This window comes from Mauremys mutica, chromosome 6 (genome assembly GCF_020497125.1).
Source record: "Mauremys mutica isolate MM-2020 ecotype Southern chromosome 6, ASM2049712v1, whole genome shotgun sequence".
NCBI classification, from domain to species: domain Eukaryota; kingdom Metazoa; phylum Chordata; order Testudines; family Geoemydidae; genus Mauremys; species Mauremys mutica.
In genome coordinates, this window is record NC_059077.1 from 16,887,369 (window position 1) to 16,910,885 (window position 23,517).

At 42.3% G+C, this 23,517-nt stretch overlaps 1 protein-coding gene across 4 annotated transcripts in view; it reads left to right on the forward strand.

Moving 5' to 3' along the window:
* The window catches only part of DCC (DCC netrin 1 receptor), a 782,056-nt gene that overhangs the window by 165,506 nt on the left and 593,033 nt on the right, over positions 1-23,517 (forward strand). For 3 of the 4 annotated variants that reach the window (XM_045020222.1, XM_045020224.1, XM_045020225.1), the window contains exon 2: positions 12,394-12,714. In XM_045020222.1, the coding sequence (XP_044876157.1) occupies positions 12,394-12,714 (321 nt within the window). Of the gene's footprint in view, positions 1-11,017; positions 11,099-12,393; positions 12,715-23,517 lie in introns of those variants that run through there. The other variant, XM_045020223.1, reaches the window with a different exon arrangement.

Genomic DNA, 23,517 nt, shown 5'->3' on the forward strand with positions numbered 1-23,517 from the left:
CTTGTTGGCTCTGAGTTCTCTTTTTGGATCTAAGAGAGGCCAGTCATGTCTCCAAGTTCTCCTGGAGTAGTTCCTACTATTCAATAGTGAGTATTAATTAGAAAGGTGGATGAGTCTTATAATTTGATTTCTACATTTGCAATTGTGTGTTTGCTGAAGGAAATTCTTTATTCCTGTTTGCTGTTACTTTGCTTTTACTGAGAAAGAAAGGAGGGGGAATTCTCTCCAGAGATTGATAAGTTTAGACCCTGTATATTGTTCCATCTTGGTTACAGAGACAGTTACTTTCTTTTTATTTTTTAATAAATCTTTTCTGTTAAGAACTTGGTTGATCTTTCCTTGGGTGGATTCTCAGGGAAAGGGGAGGAGGGAAGCATCCCTCTGTAGTGAATCCCGGTATCTCTCCTAGGAAAAGGGAGGGGGGAGGAAGCAGGGGGGAATGGTTTATTTCTCCTGGGTGTAAGAACTCCATGGATTTGGGGCTCTTGGGATCCGCAAGGATTTTGGGGAAGGACTGTGTCCCAATCCACGTACCTGATTGGGTGGTGGCAGCTTTTACCAGATCTAAACTAGGATTTTTAGTTTAGAGGGAAACCAGTGCAGGTCCCCATTTTGGAACCCAACAGCTCCAAGTGGGGGTGAGACCTATGACAACTTGTCCTGCCAGTTTGAGGGTAGCTTGTCCCACAGGTATTGTTAGTCTGAATCTGTCCTTGTGCCTTGCCCTGATAGGAGGATAAGAGGGTGGAAAAACTCAATCTGATCCTGCAATGCAGGAGTGAACGGTTCTGCTGTAAATCCCAAGCAACTGAACATGCCAGAGTCTAGCCCAGTCAGAGGCAATTAAACCAGTCTCCTTGTCTCTGCACCCAACTCCCAGGCTGCTCTCTCCAGCCCACTTTGTCTTTCCCTCTGAGTTTGATCCCAGTGGATCCTTTTCTGGTTCAGTAAGTATCAGAGACTGGCTGGATGCCTGGTGAACTGGGTCCTTGTGCCTCCCACAACACACTGTGGACAAATCCTGGTGGCTCATCCTCTCCAACCCATCCTCTGAAAATAGGATCATTAGATTATTTCATAGTTAGCAGACAAGCAGTTCATCTCTCCCATCCCCCTTCATTCCCCCTTTGTTCTCTTATACAGCAGGCCAGGTTTCCCCTCTCTGAGCCATTTACATGTTGTTATACCTCCCAAATGTTTCATACATTGGTGCTTCCCCTCTTTGGGGATTCTCCTCACTCACATTTATTACCAGTGACATCACACTGTTCTAGAGGGTTCAAGCCATGGTCAGTACATTTTTGGATGCAGCAGACTGGATGGGATTGACAACACAGCAGTGCTCCTTAGAGAGACACTCAGCTTGTTTTTTGTTGTTGTTGTTTTTTAATTACTAACTAAAAAGAGAGAGAAAGAAAAGAGAGCAGTTTCTGACAGAGAACACCTTAAATAGCATGCCCTGAGCTTTTTTAAAAAAATGCTTTAAAACATTTTGAGAAGGGCTTTTCTGCTTTCCTGTTGGTGGAGAAAATGAGATGGCTATACAGGAGAACAGTGAAAGAGACTGCATGCTGAGTGCTGTCAAATAGAGTAAACTCAGTGGGGAAAAAATCTTTCTCCTTCCTTCTTTCAGTGACAGTCATCTTCGATGGTACCTGTAATTATAGTAGGTACAACATTTTCAGACAGAAATGGGATTTTATTTTTTTCATGTTGATGGTGTCTCTTTAATTGGAAGTGTAGCTTTTAAACGCCTTAAAGCACTGCTGTTCACCAGGCCTGAGTATTTTGCCTATACTGCTAACTCCCTTTAACCTTGAGAAGCAAATGAAATTAGCACATCTGGACCCTTGAAAAGGAGAAGACCGAAAATGTTGCAGTACTTTTACAAGACCTAAAGCAGGATTTTTTCCCACTGAACTTTTATGTGCAAATTAGCATGCATAGTACATAGGTGGGATAAGGAAACTGGTGTGTTCCAACTTCACCTGCAATTGCTGGGGGCTTGGATGAGCTAGCTATTGTGCACAGCATTAAATATGATCATAAAAACAACAACAACAACATCCTTTTTGCTCATGCCATAAAAAGTCTGACAACAACCTGAGAACAGGTGATAACACAAAATCGCACCAACAAATCACATTCAACAGCCGCCAGTGGATGAGTTGAAATAAGAACTGGCCTGAACTTAACTGCATCTAAGACTAACTCAAAATTTATTAAATTTTGAAACAGTTGGTAGGGTAACTTTTATGCTAAAGTTGTAGGGCCCAGAAGTTGTGGTCACTCCTTTGCTGGTCTCTGGGGACCTCTCTATCTGGAAATCACTCACCTCCTGTGTATAAAGTATTTTGGGGTCCCTTTCACAGCTGGAACCCTACACTGCACAAAACTTTAATGCAGAGGCCCCAGAGACCCAGCAGAGAGCCAAATAGAATTGCTGGACTCCACAGATGGGTCAAGAAAGGCAGAGGCAGGGCCAGGTCCAGCTTTCCTGCTGCCCCAAGTGGCAAAAAAAAAAAAAAGCTGATCAGCAGCACTTCGGCGGCAGCTCAATAGGGCTGCTCCATTCTTCGGCGGCAATTCGGCAGTGGGTCCTTCACTCCCTCTCTTCCTCTTCGGCGGCACTTAGGTGGCAGCTCAAAGAGGAAGAGAGAGACCTGCTGCCAAATTCCAGCCAAAGACCCGGAGGTGCTGCCCCGATACCGGATGGAATGCCGCCCCTTTTTATTGGCCGCCCCAAGCACCTGCTTCCTTCACTGGTGCCTGGAGCTGGCCCTGAAGAAAGGCAGTGGGCCAGTGGATCAGAGGGCTGGGAGCCTATGGGGAATAAGAAATCTGTAAGACAGAATCTTACAGGACAGTCATTGTTTGTGAGGAGACTGAGATTCTGTAGCTGCTAGTAGTGATTGCAGGACATATTATTCCTTTAATAAGAGAGTTTCTTTTAAGTAGAGAGTACTTTATTCTTGATTTGACTTTGAGCTTTCTGCAGAAGACAGAAAGAAGTGGCTGACTTTAACAACTGTCTATAAGAAAAGAGCTGACTTTTGTACTCCTACAATGAGCAAAACATTAAAACCAAATCAGAGAGACAGGATTATGCAGCGTGTGTTCCAGTTATAGGACTGTCAGGTTTTTTTAATTCAGTGTCCGTAAAAAGTCTAAAAAAATATCCAGCAGTGAAGGAACTAGCAGCAAGTTCTTCTCTACAATTACTCTGGCTCTGTACATTTTACCACTTTGTCTAGATTTTGCAACAAACCTGTCAAATTATTACAGAATTAATCCTTGATATTTTCCTTCTGAATCCCAAAAAGATGAACACTTAATTTCTCATGAACTATATTAAGCAGCCCTACAAAGTTGGTCAAGTCTGTGGCATGACCTCGACAGTGTGTAATCTTATATTTTTTTAATTAAAAGATAAGACAGCCTGTTTCTGTTAAGCGTAGAGGAGTTCTGCTTCGCATACTTTTTGAAATGGTAACACTCTTTATGATTGAATTTATATCTTCCTCACTAGGCCACATATAAGAAGGATCAGGATGGGGCAGTTCTAAGATGGGAGAAACCTAAGGAAAATGTAGGCCCTGGATGAAGTGATGTGGCACCTTCTGAGTCAGTGCGGAAGCAATGCCCCCCTTATGGTGCCAGGGGATCATGTGCTGTTACAGTTAATATCTTTTGGATGATATATAACACCATCCTAACTAGTGGTGGGTCATTAAAGGTCCAGGGGCATTTTTTTGTCAAAGTAGTTCACACTAGTGTGTTGGCCACAGTAGATTCCAGCTCTTTGCCACTCTGAATTTCCAAGTGGCAAATTCTGTCCTGATGTGTCATGTGGTGTTTCTGTAGGCTGCTAAAGAGTGGCCATATTTTGTCATAAGAGCAGCTGAGCGTCAGTGCTGACTTACAGATTTGTTCTTCTGAATTTGTACATTGTTGACTTTGCAGTTCCCTTTGAAAAGCAAGGTGCCATGCCATGTTTAATAGGCAAGCAGTCCTTGGATTCTGTTAACCAGATTGGCTTAAAATTAGTCAAGTGACAAGAATTAGATTTGTGCTATTGCTCTCCTAAGTAGATAGTAGTGCATATTAGGGGAAACAGTCTACACCTGTAAAAGCGACAAAGAGTCCTGTGGCACCTTATAGACTAACAAACGTATTGGAGCATGAGCTTTCGTGGGTGAATACCCACTTCGTCAGATGCATGTCTACACCTGATGTCATTGATGGCATCAACTCAAATAGGCTCAAACAGGCTGGCCAGTGTGGCATCTCTGTCTTCCGCAAGAGCAGCTAGCCAGTTTTCTGAGTGACTCCTGCTGGGGTGCAAAGGCAGCTGACTCCAACCTTTCCCACTAGGTATAGGTTCTTGTACCACCTTCTTCAGTATAGTATCTGAGCACCTTCTGTGATGTGACTAACATCTGTTGCATGAGGCCTATTCTTCTCTCATTCCCTCCCCAGGGGAGAATTGTGTCTGTAGTGGGGTGTTCTAGTTTGGTAGGGTTTTTATTTTAGTTTACGTACATGCTGCTATGTATTTATTAGTGAAATCAAGATTTAAAAAAAGTGCTGCTTTCACAGGGAACTGTGGCTTGTGAAATTTGTGACGGTTCTTGGTTCCTATGGGAGTTCACTCCACAGTCTTGGACTGGCCCTACAGAGCTCTGTTTCCTGCATGGATAAACTGTCTTCTCATGGTAGGATCAGGCAGAGCAGGGATTGAATCTGGGTATGTTTTGTTAAAACCAGTATGTTCCTATGAGAAATTTTGATTTCAACAAATCATCATTTTCCAATGAAACAAAATATCATCAAAACATTCCCAACCAGCTCTAAGCTCATCTATATACATAAATGAAAAATCTGAATTACGAACATCAAAACTAAATGTTTAAACTGAAAACCTACTCTTCATATGTGCTCAGTAACCACCAGGATTCTTGGGAGTTAGTGACACAATTTTCCTAATAAAAATTACTACAGTATCAGTCTAAAACACTACAGTAGAACTATTTTAAAATGTAATGAGTTGATTTGATGCATCACTATAGAGTACTGCAGAATTGTATATAATGCTGAAGACTTGTTCTATGTACTGTACTCCTTTGAATCAGACTGTAAATTCCTTGTGGGTAGCAGATTTGTCTTTCTACATGTAACATGTAATATTAATGCACATGTTCGACCAGATATTCAAAAGTGTATGGGGCTAGAATTTAAAGTGCTCAGCACCAACAATCAGCGCTACATAAGTTATAATAAAATTATTAAAAGGAACTACCTCATTTTATCTATTTGAGGCCTCATTTCAGTTCTGGTTGATTTGCAGCAAATAGAAAATTGTGACAAGTTTTGCTGTATTGTATGCTACCTGAAATTGTAAATAAGTGTTTACTAGTCTGAGCACTAAGCTAATTTAATGCAGGGTCGGTAGACGAAGTCAAAATGGCCTCTGAGAAAAATACTCAGGGCTTCCATAAATACATTTTATTATAACAGATTTAGTTCAGCTAGTATACTATGCTACCACATTTCAGATAGATGGAGGTACCCTTATATTTGCAAATTTCAAATAATTTGTGTGCAAAACTTTTTATTTCTTAATATGTGTTTGAAAAATAAAAAAGCTCCCAGGGTGGCCTGGTCAAATAATGTTGCAACTGTGAAATCTCTTCTGTCTCTGCAATGGAAGTAGCTGATGCGGAACATTCAGAAAGAGCGGATTACGTTTCACAATGCCAGAACAGGAAGTTGAAGGATTCAGTGATGGGGTCTGATTTAAGAGCACATCAAAGTTTATTTTTTTAAATGTTAATTTCATATGTGGCTTGGAGAATGATAACTCTGAGGTCACTCTGATGTTACCTGTCAGGGAGAAAGCTAATGAGCTTCCAAACCTGCATCACACAGCAGGCCATCATATAGGTTAATGGTTTGGTTGCTGAAGCAGCAAGGGACCAAGGACTGGGTTTTTCATCTTTTTGTTGTTCCTTTATTTGTCTAGATGACTCTTGGGGTGTTGCATGGAGCTTTCTCTCCTTCACCTCAGAGCTTCAGATCTTGACAGAAGCAGTGCCATAGTCTTTTGTTTATGACAAGGCGTGTGCTCAGAATAGCTGAAATGGGCCTGTGGGGGGGGGGTGACAGGGGGGACTGGAGCTCTTTAATCTTTACAACACTTATGTTCAAGTTCAGGTTTGTAATTGAGCCACGGATCTAATAAATCTGTATTCATAGTCTTTCTGTGAATGTTCTAATTAAAAAAAATGTGGTTTGGATTGATCAATTTCAGCCTGTGTTGTAGAACTCAATCCCCCGGAAGTCTCCGCCTCTTAGTACTGAAACTGAGACAGTAGATGTGTGTGCACATGTTAATGGTGGGACAGGCATTTGCTATGTTATAACACTTAAAACAATTAGAAAAGCACACACATCTAGTGCTCTGTTTGTAGATGTCTTTGAGGGGCACAGAACCTGAAACCACTTGCTGGGGAAAAGTCACAAGGGTGGTAAACTTTTGTGACAGAAGTGCAGCATCTTCCAGGCATGGACTCAACTGTGCAAATGTTACTCATGTTGGTTAGAATTTACCTATGCAGATGATCCCACAGAAGTAATTAAGGCTCTCTGCAAGTAACTTCAGTCTATATTCACCAAACTTTCATAACACACTGATGCACACCAAACCCAAGACTCCGTTTCATTGGGTTTGATGTTGAATGCTTGGGAGTATTAATACTCATAAACTAGCTTTTTGCAACTCTGAGAGATTGCAAGGGGAATATCATGGGAAAGATGGGGAAAAAATTTAAGGTGATCAAAGGTGGCAGATAAAGACAGTGGGTTCCTCTCACCACAAAGCACTGAAACTGTAGAAGAGAGATTTTGTATTGCAGTATACTTTAAAAGAGCTCCCATATTTCCTCTACAGATACCTTCTTAGTTTACCCCTGCTCCCCACCCCTCAATTTGAGCTATTGGCATAAGTTTTAGTAGTCTAGAGGTTTAAAAATAGTTGGAAAATATCAGTCTGGATCTTAGAAATAAAATGAACCCATTGTCCATCTCTGATGGGGAAAAAAATGCTAGGGGTGAAGAGCTTAATGGCCTGTTGTAAACTGTGCTGTGTTTAGGTGCTTCAATTGCATTGTTAACTCGTCTTAGATTTCATGAGATATTTAAGGTAAAGCACAGCTGGGAAGAGTCTGCTCAAAGACTAGGACAAATACTAAAGAAGTTTTACAGCATTTTCAGGTCTTCCAATAGCACAAGATTAAAAACCTCCACTGTCTGTTGCTGAAGAGATAAGCATTCGGGGCAGCGCTTTGCCATGCAAAGATTTGATTTCAGATCTAGTTCCCAACAGCCCACTCTTCCTTCCATTGATGCCAGCAGGCATTTTGCCATTGGCTTCAATAGATGTCCCTGTGCTGGGCATTAGGAACATTTCAGAGGTGGCATTTCAGCTTTTGGCAGAATAAGGGAGAACACTGTGGGGGTTTCCCCACCCGTTCTTGTGCCCTTAAGTAGCTATTTCCAGTTCTGCTCACTGGAAGGAAGGTCACCATGAGTCGCAATGCTGTGAGAAAGTGGTGCAGAACAATGATTTCTAAGTGGAATTTATTTAGGCCTCTGCAAAAAATAGGTTTGAAGATCATCATTTGGGAAGCTAAACTCAATTTTGGAATTTCTAAAATATATTCATAAATTCATCTTTTCTCCCTGTTTTGATTTCAACTCTTTCTGCACTAATTAATCACTCACTAGGGGAAAATATTATTATCCATCAAGAAATTATATTCTCTCCCAGAGAACCTGGAGTCTGACAGCCAGAAGAGTACCCAGAAGTCACCTACTACAGGACAGGCCCAACACAGAAAGTAACAGAACGCCACTAGCCGTCACCTTCAGCCCCTAACAAAAACCTCTCCAGCACATCATCAAGGATCTACAACCTATCCTGAGGGATGATCCCTCACTCTCACAGATCTTGGGAGACAGGCCAGTCCTCACTTACAGACAGCCCCCCAACCTGAAACAAATACTCACCAGCAACCACACAACAAAAACACTAACCCAGGAACCTATCATTGCATCAAAGCCCATTGCCAACTCTGTCCACATATCTATTCAAGGGACACCATTATAGGAGGCTTGTTCACCTGCACATCTACCAATGTGATATTTGCCATCATATGCCAGCAATGCCCCTCTGCCATGTACATTTGCCAGACCGGACAATCTCTATGCAAAAGAATAAATGGACACAAATTGCATGTCAAGAATTATAACATTCAAAAACCAGTCGGAGAACACTTCAACCACCCTGGTCACTCAATTATAGACCTAAAAGTCACAATTCTTCAACAAAAAAACTTCAAAAACAGACTCCAATAGGAAACTGCAGAACTGGAATTAATTTGCAAAGTGGACACCATTAAATTAGGCTGGAATAAAGACTGGGAGTGGGTGGGTCATTACACAAAGTACTTGCACCTTTTTGTCAACTGTTGGAAATGGACCATCCTGATTGTCACTACAAATGTTTTTTTTCTCCTGCTGATAATAGACCACCTTAATTGGTTAGTCTCGTTAGAGTTGGTATGGCAACCCCCATTTTTTCATGTTCTGTGTGTGTGTGTGTGTGTATATATAAAATCTTCCTACTGTATTTTCCACTGCATGCATCTGATGAAGTGGGTTTTAGCTCACAAAAGCTTATTCACAAATAAATTTGTTAGTCTCTAAGGTGCCACAAGTACTTCTCATTCTTTTTGCTGATACAGACTAACATGGCTACCACTCTGAAACCTATAAAAAGTGTGTGTGAAGAAAAAGAAAACTGGATTACTGCAATCCACTGGAAATAGGGCCACACATGTTGACTGTTTGAACACTTTAGCAGTGCAAAATATCGCTGCCTGGTTACTTAGAACATGTTTAATATGTGCTTCATAAACTGCACTTCTCTCATATTGGTTTCTCAGTGCAATTTACATTGTGAGTTTCCACCTTAAAACTTTCCATGATTGGGCTTCTGAGTACCAAGGTGTTCCAGCTGACAGGCTCTACGGTTGTATTTCCAGCTCTGGTCTGGAATCTGGTTCCCTGTTAATCTAATGAAAACTAAATCTGTGTAATCTTTGGACATTTCATAAATATGTTGAACAATCTTCAATCTCTCAGCCTTCCCGTCAGCAGGTGCATGCACTCTGGTACCCAGGGTTTACTACAGGTTAGGAAGGAAAAGGTTTGTGGAAGTACCTTGTTAAAATAATGATGATACATGATTTGGAATGTTCCCAAAGATTGGTTGGCATTCAAGATCTGATATTTTAGCTGAGGTTGCTTGAGCTAATTCCTAGGTATCTAGCCAGATAGAAGCCTAGTGGGATTTTCAAAAGCATCTAGGCACTTAACTGCCATTGATTTCAAAAGGGATTAGGCGCTTTGGCAGTTCTGAAAATCCCAGTAGGTGGCTATCTGTATCATTAGGCACCTAAATACCTTTAAAAACCTGTCTCTTAATCCCTCCTCCTTCCTGGACTTCCAAGAAATCGTCTTTGAAAGCATATGATCACGTCTTCAACCTCTCACCACTTCAGCCTCCAGGAGCAATATTTCAGAGAAGGGTTTGAACTGTATTCACATTCCAAAAGCATTACAGGTTATTCAAGCTGTTAGGTACCATGTACTAAAGCAATTTAAGATAACTATGGCTTCTGCAAAGGATATGAATAGCTGAAATTGTGACTGAACTGCAAGGGTAATTGCATGAAAAGAAAGTTAATCTTTTTTTAACTTCTGTAATTTATGAACTCCCTGAATTGAAATCCGTCATAACCCCACTGTTTCAGAAGAAGTGGATTATTTACTTCTGATAATAGTCACATAAATTCATTAACATAGTGTCATAAACAGCTGGGTGTTAAAATGTGTTGTGTTTTGGTGGCATAAATAAAAATGTCCAGCAAGAAGCTGTGTTTAAAAACAAAACACCAGAGGCCTATGGAAGAATAAAAAGCAATGAATGTTTTAAGATAATGGTACTTGCCTAAATTGTAAACGGGTCTGTTTGCTATTAACAGCAGTTTCATGACAAGAGTGTATCTTCCACCAGTATGCAATCTTAGGTTACTGAAACCAGTGTAGCTCCATTGACTTCAAGTGGGATTAAACCAATGTGAGTGAGATCAGGATCAGGCCTTGGATACATCTTTTGCTAGTCAATGAATTTTGTTCTTCCTTTAGAACATGGCCAGAGAAAAGGTAATGTGGAGAGGAAGATGGTAGCTGGGAAGGGGCTTGGAATATCATATGCTGGAGGCTTTGTCAATCAGGAGGCAAGCAGTTTAAGGTGATGCTGTCAACCCAACCATTAACAGCTAGAAATGCCATATATAGCATACCCGTGGGAGAAAGGTTGAGAAAAAAGGTTTGCTTAACAGAAAATATCTGCCTCCTTTACATTCACAGACAGCAGCTTTAAAGGCATGCAAGGTCCTGTAAGTTTTGACTCTCTGATACCATTTAGCCATCAATGGAAATTATAGGGCCTGATTCTCCACAGCCTGGACCATAGTCTAGTAATTTACATTTGTGGAAAGTGCATATAAAATGCTACCAAATCAGAATCCAATTTGCATGCACTTTGCACAGGTGTAAATGACTGGAAAAGGGGGAGTCCCATAGAAAGTCAGAATCAAGCCCATTTCCTTTCCTTTTATTGTGTTATTAGAGTATGTAATAAGATCCACTAGTTCTTAAGCATCTTAACAGTTTTCTAGTCTTTAGCAGTGAAGGTTTATATTCATATCATGGGCCTTCCATGGAAGCTTCTCACTCCACCTTCTTCTCCATTGCCTCCTAATTGTGCAGGGCTGCAAAGGGACCTAGACTCTGCATTTTGCAGCCCTGACATGCATTCTTGATACCCTACTGTGATGTCACACATTTATGCTGTAAGAATAGCCTGTCACGGCTGCTGCTGTGACACCTGCTCAGCTGGCACCCAAGGGACTTCAGTATCTCCCGCATTGCTCTCTCCATTGCAGAGGAATGGAAAAGAAGTTAAGAGGAGGTGGTTTTGAGGATGTTGTGGTTAGATGTTGGTAGCTGTTTGGCTGTGTGTGTGTGTGTGTGTTCCCTCTGTGTGCCGCCCCAGCCCTGCGCAGACAGCTGGCATGGCAGACCTCGAGCGAACCACCCAATGACCAAAAGATCCATTAAGGGATGAATGCACCCAGCCAGGTGTATTGTTGACAAAGCATAGTACTAGTATCCCATGGTACACATATGCCCGTAACAATGGACCAGCTCAGTGAACGGCGGGACTTTCTGTTCCTCCCTAAGGCCAGACAAAGACACTCCCTCTGAGATATATCTTTATACCCCAATAAAAACAAGTTAGTACTGCCCCATTGATATAGTTAGTTACTGCCCCCTTACGTCGCTAGTAATCACCCATCTTGTACATGTTGGTTTGATCAAAACATCTCTATTACGTACTATCATCCTGACCTTATCTTTTAGGATGGGTCAGTGTGTTCTTGCTATCCTTGGGTAATGTTTTTGTACCATCCTTGATATCGGGATGTTCTGGTACCACTGGATATCAGCATGTGTTTGCATGAGCACTCTGTGACTAGCACTCGTTAAGAATGTGTTTTTTCTGCAATATCAGCCCTGCTCTTGCCAAATTCTGTGAGCAGGTCCTGCCTCATATTAGGCCTCTGATATAAGGGCTTATGTCTCAGGCTCTCTTCCTACTACAGATGTGAGTGTCATTCTAGTTAGGAGAGAAAAGCTTCATCATATACAAAGGTTTGGCAGCACTTCCAAAAGGTGGCCAGACTCCCTGGATTTGTCTAATCTCCTCTGAAAGTTGCTCATAAATACAAAGCCACCCAAGTGCTATTTGCAAACTTCTCATGGTGAAATTCAGTCCTGTGCAGGGGTCCAGCACAAGCCCTATGAGCCAATTAGAGTAAATTCCACTTATACCCTCAAAATGGTACTGAAGTGGTGCATAGGCTTTGTACTGATCCACAGCACTAGAGAAAATTGAACACATTGGAGTTTATTTCTTGAAGTAATGGGGGGGAACAGTTAGAGGTATTTTGCTGTGTTTACATATTTGTCTCCCTTCTGTAAATATTGTATTTGTACTGATGGCACTAAAATATTCATCTTGGTTTTCCTTCAGTCAATTTGCTGAGACATGCTATTTTTAATTAAATTAATTCTCAGAATGTTTGCCGGGCACCCAAAGTGTCTTGTGGGATTTTGTGTTCATGCTCTTCAATGAGTTAATGCACTAGAACTGGCATCTATCTCCCTGTACGTGAATGAATAACGCTGCTTTTCTTATTTTAGGTTCACAAGTTAAGGGTTTTACATCATTGCGGTTCCTGACTGAGCCTTCAGATGCTGTCACCATGCGCGGAAGTAATGTGCTGCTGAATTGCACAGTGGAGTCTGATCAAGGAATTCCTGTCATCAAGTGGAAGAAAGATGCAGTCTTCTTAAACCTGGCAGTGGATGAAAGGAGACAGCAGATGGCCAATGGTTCCCTCTTGATACAAAGCATAGTCCATTCCAGGCACCATAAGCCAGATGAGGGTCTCTACCAGTGTGAGGCCTCTTTAGAAGGAATTGGGGCTATCATCAGTCGGACAGCTAAAGTCACTGTAGCAGGTAGGAATAACTCTTTTGTCCTTTGAACTGCTGGAAACATTGTCTTGTGAGAACAATTTTAAAGAAGCATTAAAACACAGGGAAACATTCTTCAGGCAGAAATGTGTGGTTTGGTTCCCGCCCCCCGAAAATAAATAAAATAAAGCCAGACATGACATTCTGCTACAGTAATTTATTTCTGACAAGCGACAATTCTTGTTTAAATATGTCTAATCAGCTCGTTGTTGCTGTGAGATATTTGCTGCATATTTATTGTCTTCAAAACAAGAACAAATCTTTGAAGTTGGAAATTAACTGCTCTCTGAGTTAATTCAGCCTTAGAAAAAATAAAATGCTGAACCTCTGTGGGATGTAAAATGTGCATAATTTGTTTTTCAGTTTAGGTCTTTTTTTCCCCCACTGACAAGAATCCATTATACAACGTATTGGATTTTGTAACCTTAATGTCTGTAGCTCTTTTTTGAAATACCTGGGAGGAAGTATAATATGGTGGTGAGAACAGGATATTGGTCATCAAGAGACCTGGATTTGGTTGTGGCTCTACCACTGAGTTTCTATATGATAGCCATTTAGGCCTAAATTATTACAGGTGGCCAATAATTTTGGGTGCTTACCATTTGGGGGCCTGAGCTAGTGCTCCTAGATATGATTTTCAGAAGCGCTGAGCATCCATAAAGCCCGCTGAAGACACAAGGGATTGGTAGCCTTTGTGAATGCTTTATGTGTGTCAAAAATGTCATCACCCCAAGTTAGTGGGCATTTAAAAGGATAGGCAATGGCCTCTCCAGGTCTGTTTCCCCATTTGTATAATGGGAATAACTGTACTCTGCTTCACAGGGTGGTGTGAGGCCTAAATCAGCTAATCATTGCAAACTGCTTTGAGATCCTTGAATGAACGGTTAAAGAGTGAAGTGTTGTTATATTTAGTATCCCATGGTATCTAGCTTTCAGCCTATTTCTGTAGGATCATTGTAAACTATTATTAAAATATTTCACAGGGCAGTAGGTTTTCTTTTGATCTGGAGCAGTGTTACTATATCTGGCTCTGACTGAAATAATGTTTTGGCTGCCTAGAATGGCCAGAACTTGAACTGGACTTCCTTCAAGTAGATATCCAGACCTGGGCTATAGTCCCCTATCCCACTTTATTTTCTATGGGAGACTTGCAGGCACAGGATCCTTGATCTTACATTGGTTGAAAGTAGCCAAGTCTCTAATCAGACAGACTAAATCTCCTTGGGAGTCTAGATAAGTATTTTTTACAGTTATGCTAAGAATCAGAGTTGATGGTACTTGAAGCACAGAAGAGCTGGAGGGCTCCCTTGTTAACGGAGTTATTCTTTGAGCCATGTGAAAGGAATCTTTTCTTGAAGAAGAAAAATAAATTTGTAGCCACTCTTGTTCCAAAGATAGACCTAGAAAATGCAACTTGATTGCTAGACTTGAACGTAGATGGGATCTATTTCTTCAGCAGCATATTGGGGGAGATGGGCTAAAAATTCCTCATTGAGTAATGTCCCTATGGGTGATCCACGTCAGGTACACCTGTGCATCTTGAGTCCTTGATCAGAGATTTCCTGTTTGTGGTGTCTGTTTCACCTGCCTATATGTCCTATACAGCCTTGTGCCATGCACTGAGGCTACATAGGGCTGCCACGGTCGATCTGCCCTCAGTTCCCTCTCAACCACCTTGGCCTAAGACAGAGCCCTAGCGTGTCTGCCTTGAGAGTGCCCGAGTTAACTTTTTCTTTAGTGTTAGTTGGTTTTAGATAGTTACATAGTTAGTAGATAAGTAGTGTGAGGATTAACTTAGGCTCCCTGAAGTGAGGGAGAGAATCATTCTCTCCTGGCAGGGCATGCCCAACTCTCCAGGATTCAAACATTGCCTCTCTTGTCGGAAGCCTATCCCAGTCAATGATGGCCACTATAAGTGTGTCCGCTGCCTGGGAGTGTCATATGTCTCCCAGAAGTGTAACTTTTGCCTGGCTCTTAAATCCAGAGCAAGGAAGAACTGTGAGGTCAAGCTGCTGCTGGAGTGCTCCCTTTGACCCACTTCAGAGTCAGGTCAGAAGACCTTCCCACAGACATCTGTCTTTGGGCAGATCAAGTTCCCCTTTGACCTCAGCACAGATCTCCCCTAAGAGGGGAAAAACTCTTGAGGTCTCAATGAAGGGTCCCAAAAGAGAAGTGCTGACTGTTATCATAAGGAACCTGCTCCCAAGAGACCCCCCCATCCCCTGCTGAGTCCATGGTATCAGAAGCCTCAACCTCTCAGTTCAGCAGTGTAGAGGCAAAAGACTCCTCCTCCAGTACTGGTGGGTCTGGAAAATCCCAGAACTCTTACCCATTTCACATGCTTTACTATAGGCCAGGACACTTTTTAATACAGAGGGCTTCCCTCTACCTTTCATTGGTCCAAAGGGTGTACTCAAAGGTCCTAGAGGCAATTGTAGCCTTTCTGTACCTCAACAACTGGGCTGCTCAAGAGTCGAACTTACGAAGCCGAACTGTCATTCACCCTGTTGGCCCACTCTCTTTTTCAGGAATAGAGTCTTCAGTTGTAAGGAAATCCACATTGACCCCCCTGTACAGAGAATACAGTTCATAGGGGTGTATTTCGGTTCAATGACGGCCCAGGCAGACCTTTCCATTGACTGATTCTTAACTTTCTCAAATCTAGACAGGACCATTCAAAGGAATCCATGAACCTCAGTTAGAAACTATCCACAGCTCCTGGTCATATGGCAACTTGCACCTTTGTGACTGATTATGCAAGACTATGCCCCCATTGCTTCCAGGACTGGCTCAGAGTGGTCTATTCACCCTCTAGAGACAATTTGGACAAGCAAGTATGGTCCAGTGTCATGTAAAGAACTCCTTAGACTGGTGGAAAATCAACTCAATATCGGTGCAGGGACTCCTTTTGTTTACCCAACCCCAACGGTAACCGTGACAACAGATGCTTCTCCCTTGGGATGCAGAGCTCACATCAATACTTTCATGGCCCAGGGCAGATGGTCACCTCAGGAAACGAATCTCCACATTAACTTGTTGAAACTCAGGGCAGCGAGGAATGCTTGCCTTCATTTCTGACCCAGCATCAAAGGAAAATCCATCAGAATGATGACTGACAATGTAGCCTGCATGTTCTATATCAACAAGTAAGGGGGAGCAAAATCCCCCTCCCTGTGCGCCAAAGCAATGAAATTGTGGAACTGGGATGTAGCATCAGATCCAAATTTCAGCTTTTTACCTCCCTGGGGTTCACAACATCGCAGCTGATACCCTCAGCAGGTGTTTCTCCCAGGACTACGAATGGAAACTGGACTCTCAAATTCTCCATCATATATTGCAAAATTGAGGTCTCCTAGAGGCAGAGCTCTTCATTGCCTCCAGGAACAAAAAGTGTCATCTGCTTTGCTCAAGAGGAGGGCTAGGCTATCTCTCTGGAAGATGTATTTCTCTGATCTTGGATGAAGGGGCTGGTCTATGCATTTCTCCCAACACCACTAATACTGAGAGATCACACATGCCAAGGCTGGGATTATCTTTATAATAGCGACCTGACTGAGACAAGCTTGGTATCTTTACCTGCTTCACCCATGTGTTCACCTGACCATCAAACTTAGGATAGTTTCTCCTCTCCTCTACCAAGTTGCGGATTATTTACTTCACCCCAACCTAGGGAACCTCCACCTCTGGTGCATGGTTTCTTGATGGTTTGCAGGAGTAGAATCTATCTGCTCTGTGAAAGTAGAACGGGTGATATTGAATAGTGGAAAGGAGTCCACCCAAATTACTTACCTGCAGAACTGGATGAGATTTAACCATTGGTGTCAATTCTACAAACTTGTGTCTGAATCCTCATTGCTGTCAGCAATCCTGGACTACCTGTTGGACATGAAGAAACCAGGGTTTATCAGTTATCCCGATTAAGGTTTACTTCGGTACAATATCAGTTTTTCATCCTCCAGTAGAAGGATTTTTTATATTTGCTTTAGATTTATTAAAGGCTTGGGGAAACTCTACCCCCAAATTAGGTACCCCACTCAGATTTGAAACCTCAACCTCATACTTAGATGTCTCACAAAACCTCCATTTGAACCAATGGCAACCTGTTCTTTGCTTCACTTATGCATGGAGATGGCAATTTTAGTTGCTATGATGTCAGTCTGAGAAATTGGGGCCTTAATGGCAGATCCACCCTTTACAATGTTCAAGGACGAGGTCTCTTTATGGCCACACCCTAAATTCTTACCTAAGGTAGTATTAGCTTTTCTTATTAACCAGTCCGTTGATCTACTTGTGCTATTTTTTCCCCAAAATCACACAAGTCTCAATAGGAAATTTTCTTTCATACCTTGGGTATTAGATGAGGTTTTGCCTTCTATCTAGAAAGGACTATGCAATTTTGGAAGACACCTAGACTGAGTCCACAATCTCTGCCCAGAGACTGTCATGGTAGATGTCTGGGTGTATTGTTACTTGTTACAGTGCAACAGGTGCTCTACCCTCCCGCCAAAGGATAATAGCACATTCTACCAGATAAAAATCAGTGTCCATGGCATTACTCAAAAACATCCCAGTTTCCGAGATGTGTAAGGCCAGTACATGGTCTTCAGGACATACATTTTCTAAACACTATGCCTTGATCCATGCCTCCAGTTCAGCTGTGGTGCTTGGTAATGCGGTTCTATCTTCAGTTCTGGACTCAATTCCAAAGCTCCTTTCTCTCTGTGGGGATACTACTTGGGAGTCACCTGAAGTGGAGCACCCATCGGGATATTACTTGAAGAAGAAGGAAAGGTTACTCACACTGTGTGGAAACTGTGTGGAAACTTTGTGCCCTATTGGTGCTCCATACTTGCCCTCCTTTCCTTCTGCTTCAGACTTTTCTCTATAGAACATCTGGCTGGAGAAGGTGGTCCAGCTGTGCAGCCCTATATAACCTCTATGTCTGGCACAAGGATGTATAGGATGCAAGTGCAGGCTGAACAGACACTGCTAATGGGAAGTCTCTGATCAAAGGCTTGAGAGGCACGTGAACACCTGAGTGGAGCACCATAGGGACACACATCTTGAAGAACCACAATTACTGCAAAGGGTGAGTAACCTATTCTTCCTGCACTGCCCCACAATAAAGAGGTGCACACCCTCTTCTTTATAAAATAATCAGTTAAGTTTAGGGGTATGCCAGAGAATCCACAGCCCAGCCATATGCACAGTGGTGTGATAACAATCGACAGGAATCGAGGAGTGGTGAAGAAAAGGTAGACTTTGCCTGTTAAAGTTTCCATCCCTCTCTGAGTCTGGGAATGGGCTATTTGCAGCTCACACAGCCACCTGCCACTCTGTGGGTATGGCTACTGTTTCTGTGACAGCCGATGCAAAGGGAATTTCTCCTCCCAGTGCCTCCTGAGACACAATGCACTGTTCTTCCTGCACATACTTCTCCTCCTGACAGCTCCACCAACAACAGAGGAGGAAAGGGGGAAGGGCCAAGCTATTACATGAGTGAGAATCCAGAAGCTTTTGGGCCTGTCTCTCTCCCCACCACTTGTCTGCTTGCCCAGTGGCAGCCCAGAGTCTGAAGAGTAAATAGTGGGATGGAGCCTGGAACCTTACGATCCTCAGCCAGTCCCTCCAATGACCAGGGAAAGTTCAAGTCTTTTCCCAACTTATGGAAAGGAGCCTGCTTCCCCTCTCCACCAGTTAATAGAGACCCACTTCAATACCACCAGCAACAGGAGACCTTCTCCTCATCTTTTAACTCCTATGACCCCTTCTACCATCTAGGGCAGTGGTTCTCAACCAGGGGTACATGTACCTCAGTGGGTATGCAGAGGTCTTCCAAGGGGGTACATCAGTTCATCTAGGTATTTGCCTAGTTTTACAACAGGCTGCCTAAAAAGCACTAGTGAAGTCAGTACTAACTAAAATTTGAAGTCAGTACTAACTAAATCAGACAATGACTTGTTTATACTGCTCTATACACTATACACCAAAATGTGAATACAATATTTATATTCCAATTGATTTATTTTATAATTATACAGTAAAAATGAGAAAGTAAGCAATTTTTCAGTAGTAATGCAATTTTGCATTTTTATGCCTGATTTTGTAAGCAAGTCATTTTTAAATTAGGTGAAACTTGGGTGTACACAAGACAAATCAGATTCCTGAAAGGGTACAGTAATCTGGAAGGTTGAGAGCCACTGGTCTAGGGGACACTCACTCCCCAACCTGACCACTATACTAGTCAGTGTAGACTCACTCGCCCACACTAGCTGGAGAAACCCACTTTCTTGCTGATTCCTCATACCAGCCAGCAGAGGCCTGTTTACTTACTGGGCCCTCCATATCATCCTGGGAGAGCTACCCCCGCAACCTAATATCCTTAGTAGCAATGGGAGACGTACTTCCCCTACTTGATCCCTATACCAGGTGGGATAGACCCCTCATAGTCAGACAAAACTTCCCACCTCAAGAACCAAGGGCGTACATCCCCAACCTACCAGAAAACACCCATTCCACCATCAGAGGGGACCCACTCTCTACCTGACCAACCACCCGCAAGCCAGAGGCTTCAGGACAGCTGCCTGCTACAATCACCTCTGTTTTGAGGAACAGCTGCCTAAGAGGGGAGCCTCTGAGGTGCTGTTTGGCTTTGGTTGGACTTTTGCTGATTACTAATTTAAGTAAATGCACCTGTCTCTACTGTTCCCTGTCAACGTATTCATGGGTTGTGTGTCGCCTAAATCCCCGACTCTGAGATCTCTGGGGCAGGGATTGTCCTTGTGGTGTTTGTACAGTGATGAGGCCAAAGCCCTGATTGGGGTCCCTAGATGCTATTATAAAAGAAAGAAAGAAATGCAGGGGAGAGGGAATCATGGCATGTTAAAGGGACTGATTGATGTGGGTGAGAGTGAAAGCACTGATGCAGCTGTTTGGTGGGGGAAAAGTGTAGGATTGCTACATTTTGTGGGATAGAGGATAAGTATGTGGGGTTATTTGAGGTGTGGGAAGAGTATTTTGGTGACGGAAGGTCAGATGAATTCGTAAGGGAGCTGGAAAATATTTGAAGAAGTCCCTGTTAAAATTTTGGCAGCACGCTGCTGACTTAAGACACAGGCAAATGGAAGATAGGACAGGGTAGGGGAGAAGGGTAAGAGGAGAAATAAAGGTCTAACACTACAGTATGTTGCACAAATCATTGGCATGAAGCTGCTTTTGCAGGGCTGTGTTGTGCAAGGTACTTTAAGCTGACCAAAGTAACAGAAGATCAACTCAGATTGTTATATAAAATTATTTGGAAAAAAGTACAGAAGGGTGACAGACTGAATTAACACCTCGACCTCTATGTGCATTTAATTCAATCAAAATTAATACGGCAGATATCAAGGATGCAGGAGAAGCGTTGGATAGACCTTAGGTTAATATATCAGTTGAGGTTTGAACCTCTGTGATCAGTTTTGATACCATAGACATGGTTGCTATACAGATCCGTTTGCACAGGCTTAAGCTTTCATCAAAATAGAAATGATGACGTCGTATTACAGTGGAATTGCCTGATGTGGGTGATATGCTTTCATGTTGCCGACAGTGCATATCCCCACTATATGTGCTTTCTTGTTTCTATGGCAAAAAGAAAAAAAAATCATTCCTTCAAGATATTAAAGTAAATGGCTTGAGCTTTAATATTCTATGCAGGACTTGGGAAAGGATTCAGTCACTGAGTTACAATCTAATCTTAGATTGTATCATGTGGAGGCAATAGGGCTGTTCACAGCATTTTAAACACTCACTGTGCTGTTTGGCAACATAACATACATCAACGTTATGTCTTTGGAGATTAAGATTGCCAAACCACTGCTATGCACGGGGTATATATCTTTCTTGCAATAAAGACTATACACCTGATTTCATCTCATTTTTAAAGCATTAACAGTCAGTAAACCAGTCACCACTAAAAGGTAACAGTCAACTTTGCTGAGAACAAACTGCTCAAGAGTATTGAAAGTATATTGCCCTTTTAAAGCCCTTCCCCCCTTCTATTTTCACTTCTTAAAGTGCTATTTGATGAAAAAAATGTGTCAAATGAAAGCTGTCTGTAATCAGTCAAGAATTTTATGCATGGAACCTTCCATGTACCACAAATCATATTTTCCAGGAACTTCTCAAGGGCTCTTGAGGCCTTGACACTCACCAATTGTAAAAGTGTTCTTGGCTGAAGTGGGAATGAGAGCAGCAAAGAGAAACTAAGAGCTGCCTTCTAGTCTAACATCTTATTAAAAGTCCCAATTTAACAGGCTACTGATTATTGGTATTTCTAGTAATGGGTAGGTCTTCAGATATAGACATTACATTGAGCAATTTGATTTCTATTCATATACCATTCTTGGGTCAGTGATCCAAAGTCTCTGGCTTTAACACTAGCCTAACCAATCCAAAACATTGCTCTTTTATTGAGGGGGGTTGAGGGAAGAGACTATTGGTCTGAATGCAGCAATTGGCTTTTGAATGAGGCTACCAACTAGATTAATCTGAGAGGGGTAAACTTTTCCATTTAGGTGTAATGGGACAGTCACCTCCTGAGCACCTCCAAGCTGCTGGATGTGGACCACAGCCCTTTACACATCCCTGGTGCCACCTGTGGGATGTTGACTGACCTTGATGAGTCTTCAGCAGCTTCAGCCTCTGGTCAAATTATAAAGTCAGAATGAACCCCTTCCAGGCTATTAAAAACCCTAGCAAATAAAAGTCTCTTTGTCCTTGCTAGGGTCTTCAGACCAGCTCTAGGCCCTTTAAATTTAACTCTTTGTTATGGCTTCCAAATAAGCTCTGCCACCCTTTTGGGTTTATGCCACTTGCCTGCAGTGGCAGAGGAACCCAGGCCAGCCCACTACTTTGGGTTAAACCCAAGAACTCTATAAACAGCACCCATCTCCTCCTGCTTGATTCAATTAGTTGCTGCTGCTTCTCTGGGCCTCTTCCATTCTAGCCCCTTTAGCATCACCCTTACCTCAGGGTTAAGGTTCTTCATCTCTCTCTCTCCCAAACCCAGCAATTCAAAATTCAATCAGGAAAAACAAAAACAAAACAAAACCCTCTTGTTATCTCTCAAACTCCTTTGGCCAGACAGAAGCATCCTTCCTTGCCCCTCTGGTCCCAGCAAAGAACTGACCTGCTAAGGCCCTGCAGCTCTTTTTAGCTGAGCCTTCTGGGCTCTGATGGGCTGCCTCCCTGAGGCCTCTCTAGGCAGACCTGGAGGATCCACCTTCGTTGCTCCTTTCCTGTCACTTTGCCAGAATGGGATGTACTAGGATGCCGGGATTTTCATCAGTGTCCACAAAGGCCTCGTACACCTTCTCACAACGGGGCATGCTTTTTTCTTGTAATGGTGAAAAATAAGGTAGGATAGGTTATACAGATTTGTTAATTAGACTGAGGAAGGAAGGGCAGGAATTTGAGGGTCAAACTATGGTTCTGAACTAGACAGTTTCTGAACTAGTTGGCCCCAGTATCCTTATTTTGTTAAAAGACAAGCCAAAAGATTAGATTGTACAGACTTCCTGCACTTCAGCTTCATGCTTCTTGAGCACTCTGCGTGTTTGTCATGCCAAAAAAATTGATTACGTTGTTCGTTGTGGCAAATTATGACTAAAGCGATAACTGTTGAAAATCATTTCTGAACACATTCTGCCACCTCGCTCACCTTGAGTAATATCTTACTGTATTCCCGTTCATTCAGTCCCAACTGCAATCAGTTGGGCTATTCGTGCAGTCCAAAGTGTTTTACCTAAAACATTGCTGGTTCAATGAACTTTAGCAAATCCGAGACAGGGTTCCCAGGGAATCCTGCCTGGATTCATGGTGGGCAGCTGGGACCCCAGTGCTCCCCAGAGTCCGTGGTTATGGGGCATACATTCCTGGGAACTGTTCCACATTGTAATTTCTCTAACAGTATTCCCAAATTCAGAATAATACAAAGCTAGTGAATAGGATCATGGCTGAACCTGAGATGAAAATCTTATAGATGTGAAGAAAGAGAAATCTGAATCCCAGTTCAAAGCTCTCCAACAGGGAGAGAAATTTTCCTAAATTTTAAAACTTTTAAACCCACTAATAATTTTAAAAGAACTGTTTATGTGTGGCACAGCATGTTTAATTAACAAGTCAGAAGACTAAGGGGCATTACTATTTGCAAGTATTTTAGGGTGCTAATAAACTAAGGTTAAAAATGAATTATTTAGAGGGTCACAAGGGCTATCCATTACCTAGGGGGTAATGGGATGAAATAAAGTAAATGTCAACTGAATATTAGCAAATGCTAGACTGGAGACAGCACTAGAAAATGTAACAGAGAGCATTAGGCTGTTAGTTTTTGAATTTCCATGATTCTATGATACTCACTTTTATAGAAGAGGCAAGCATCCTTTAACATATGTCCACCTCCTAAGCTGTCAAGTATTAATTTTATTCATTCTTCTTCTCATCCCAAAGCATCTTTATAGATACAATGAAGCATTGCTATTCACTCCTGCCCATGGCTGTTCCTATCTTAATCTCAGACTGGTCATGTCCCTGCATACAATGCCTAGCCAACTAGTCAGTGGTAGTCCTCTAGACCTGCCTGACCTTGACTCTGTTGTTGTTATTTTCTTTGGCATCCTATTTGTCTGATATAGTATCCCCAACATAGTAATCTTTTTTGCTTGCAGCCAATCCCATACCCTGATTTCATTTTTGTCTTAAAAAGTGTTATTTGGGTAACAATGAAAGTGAGCCATACTGCAAAGGAAT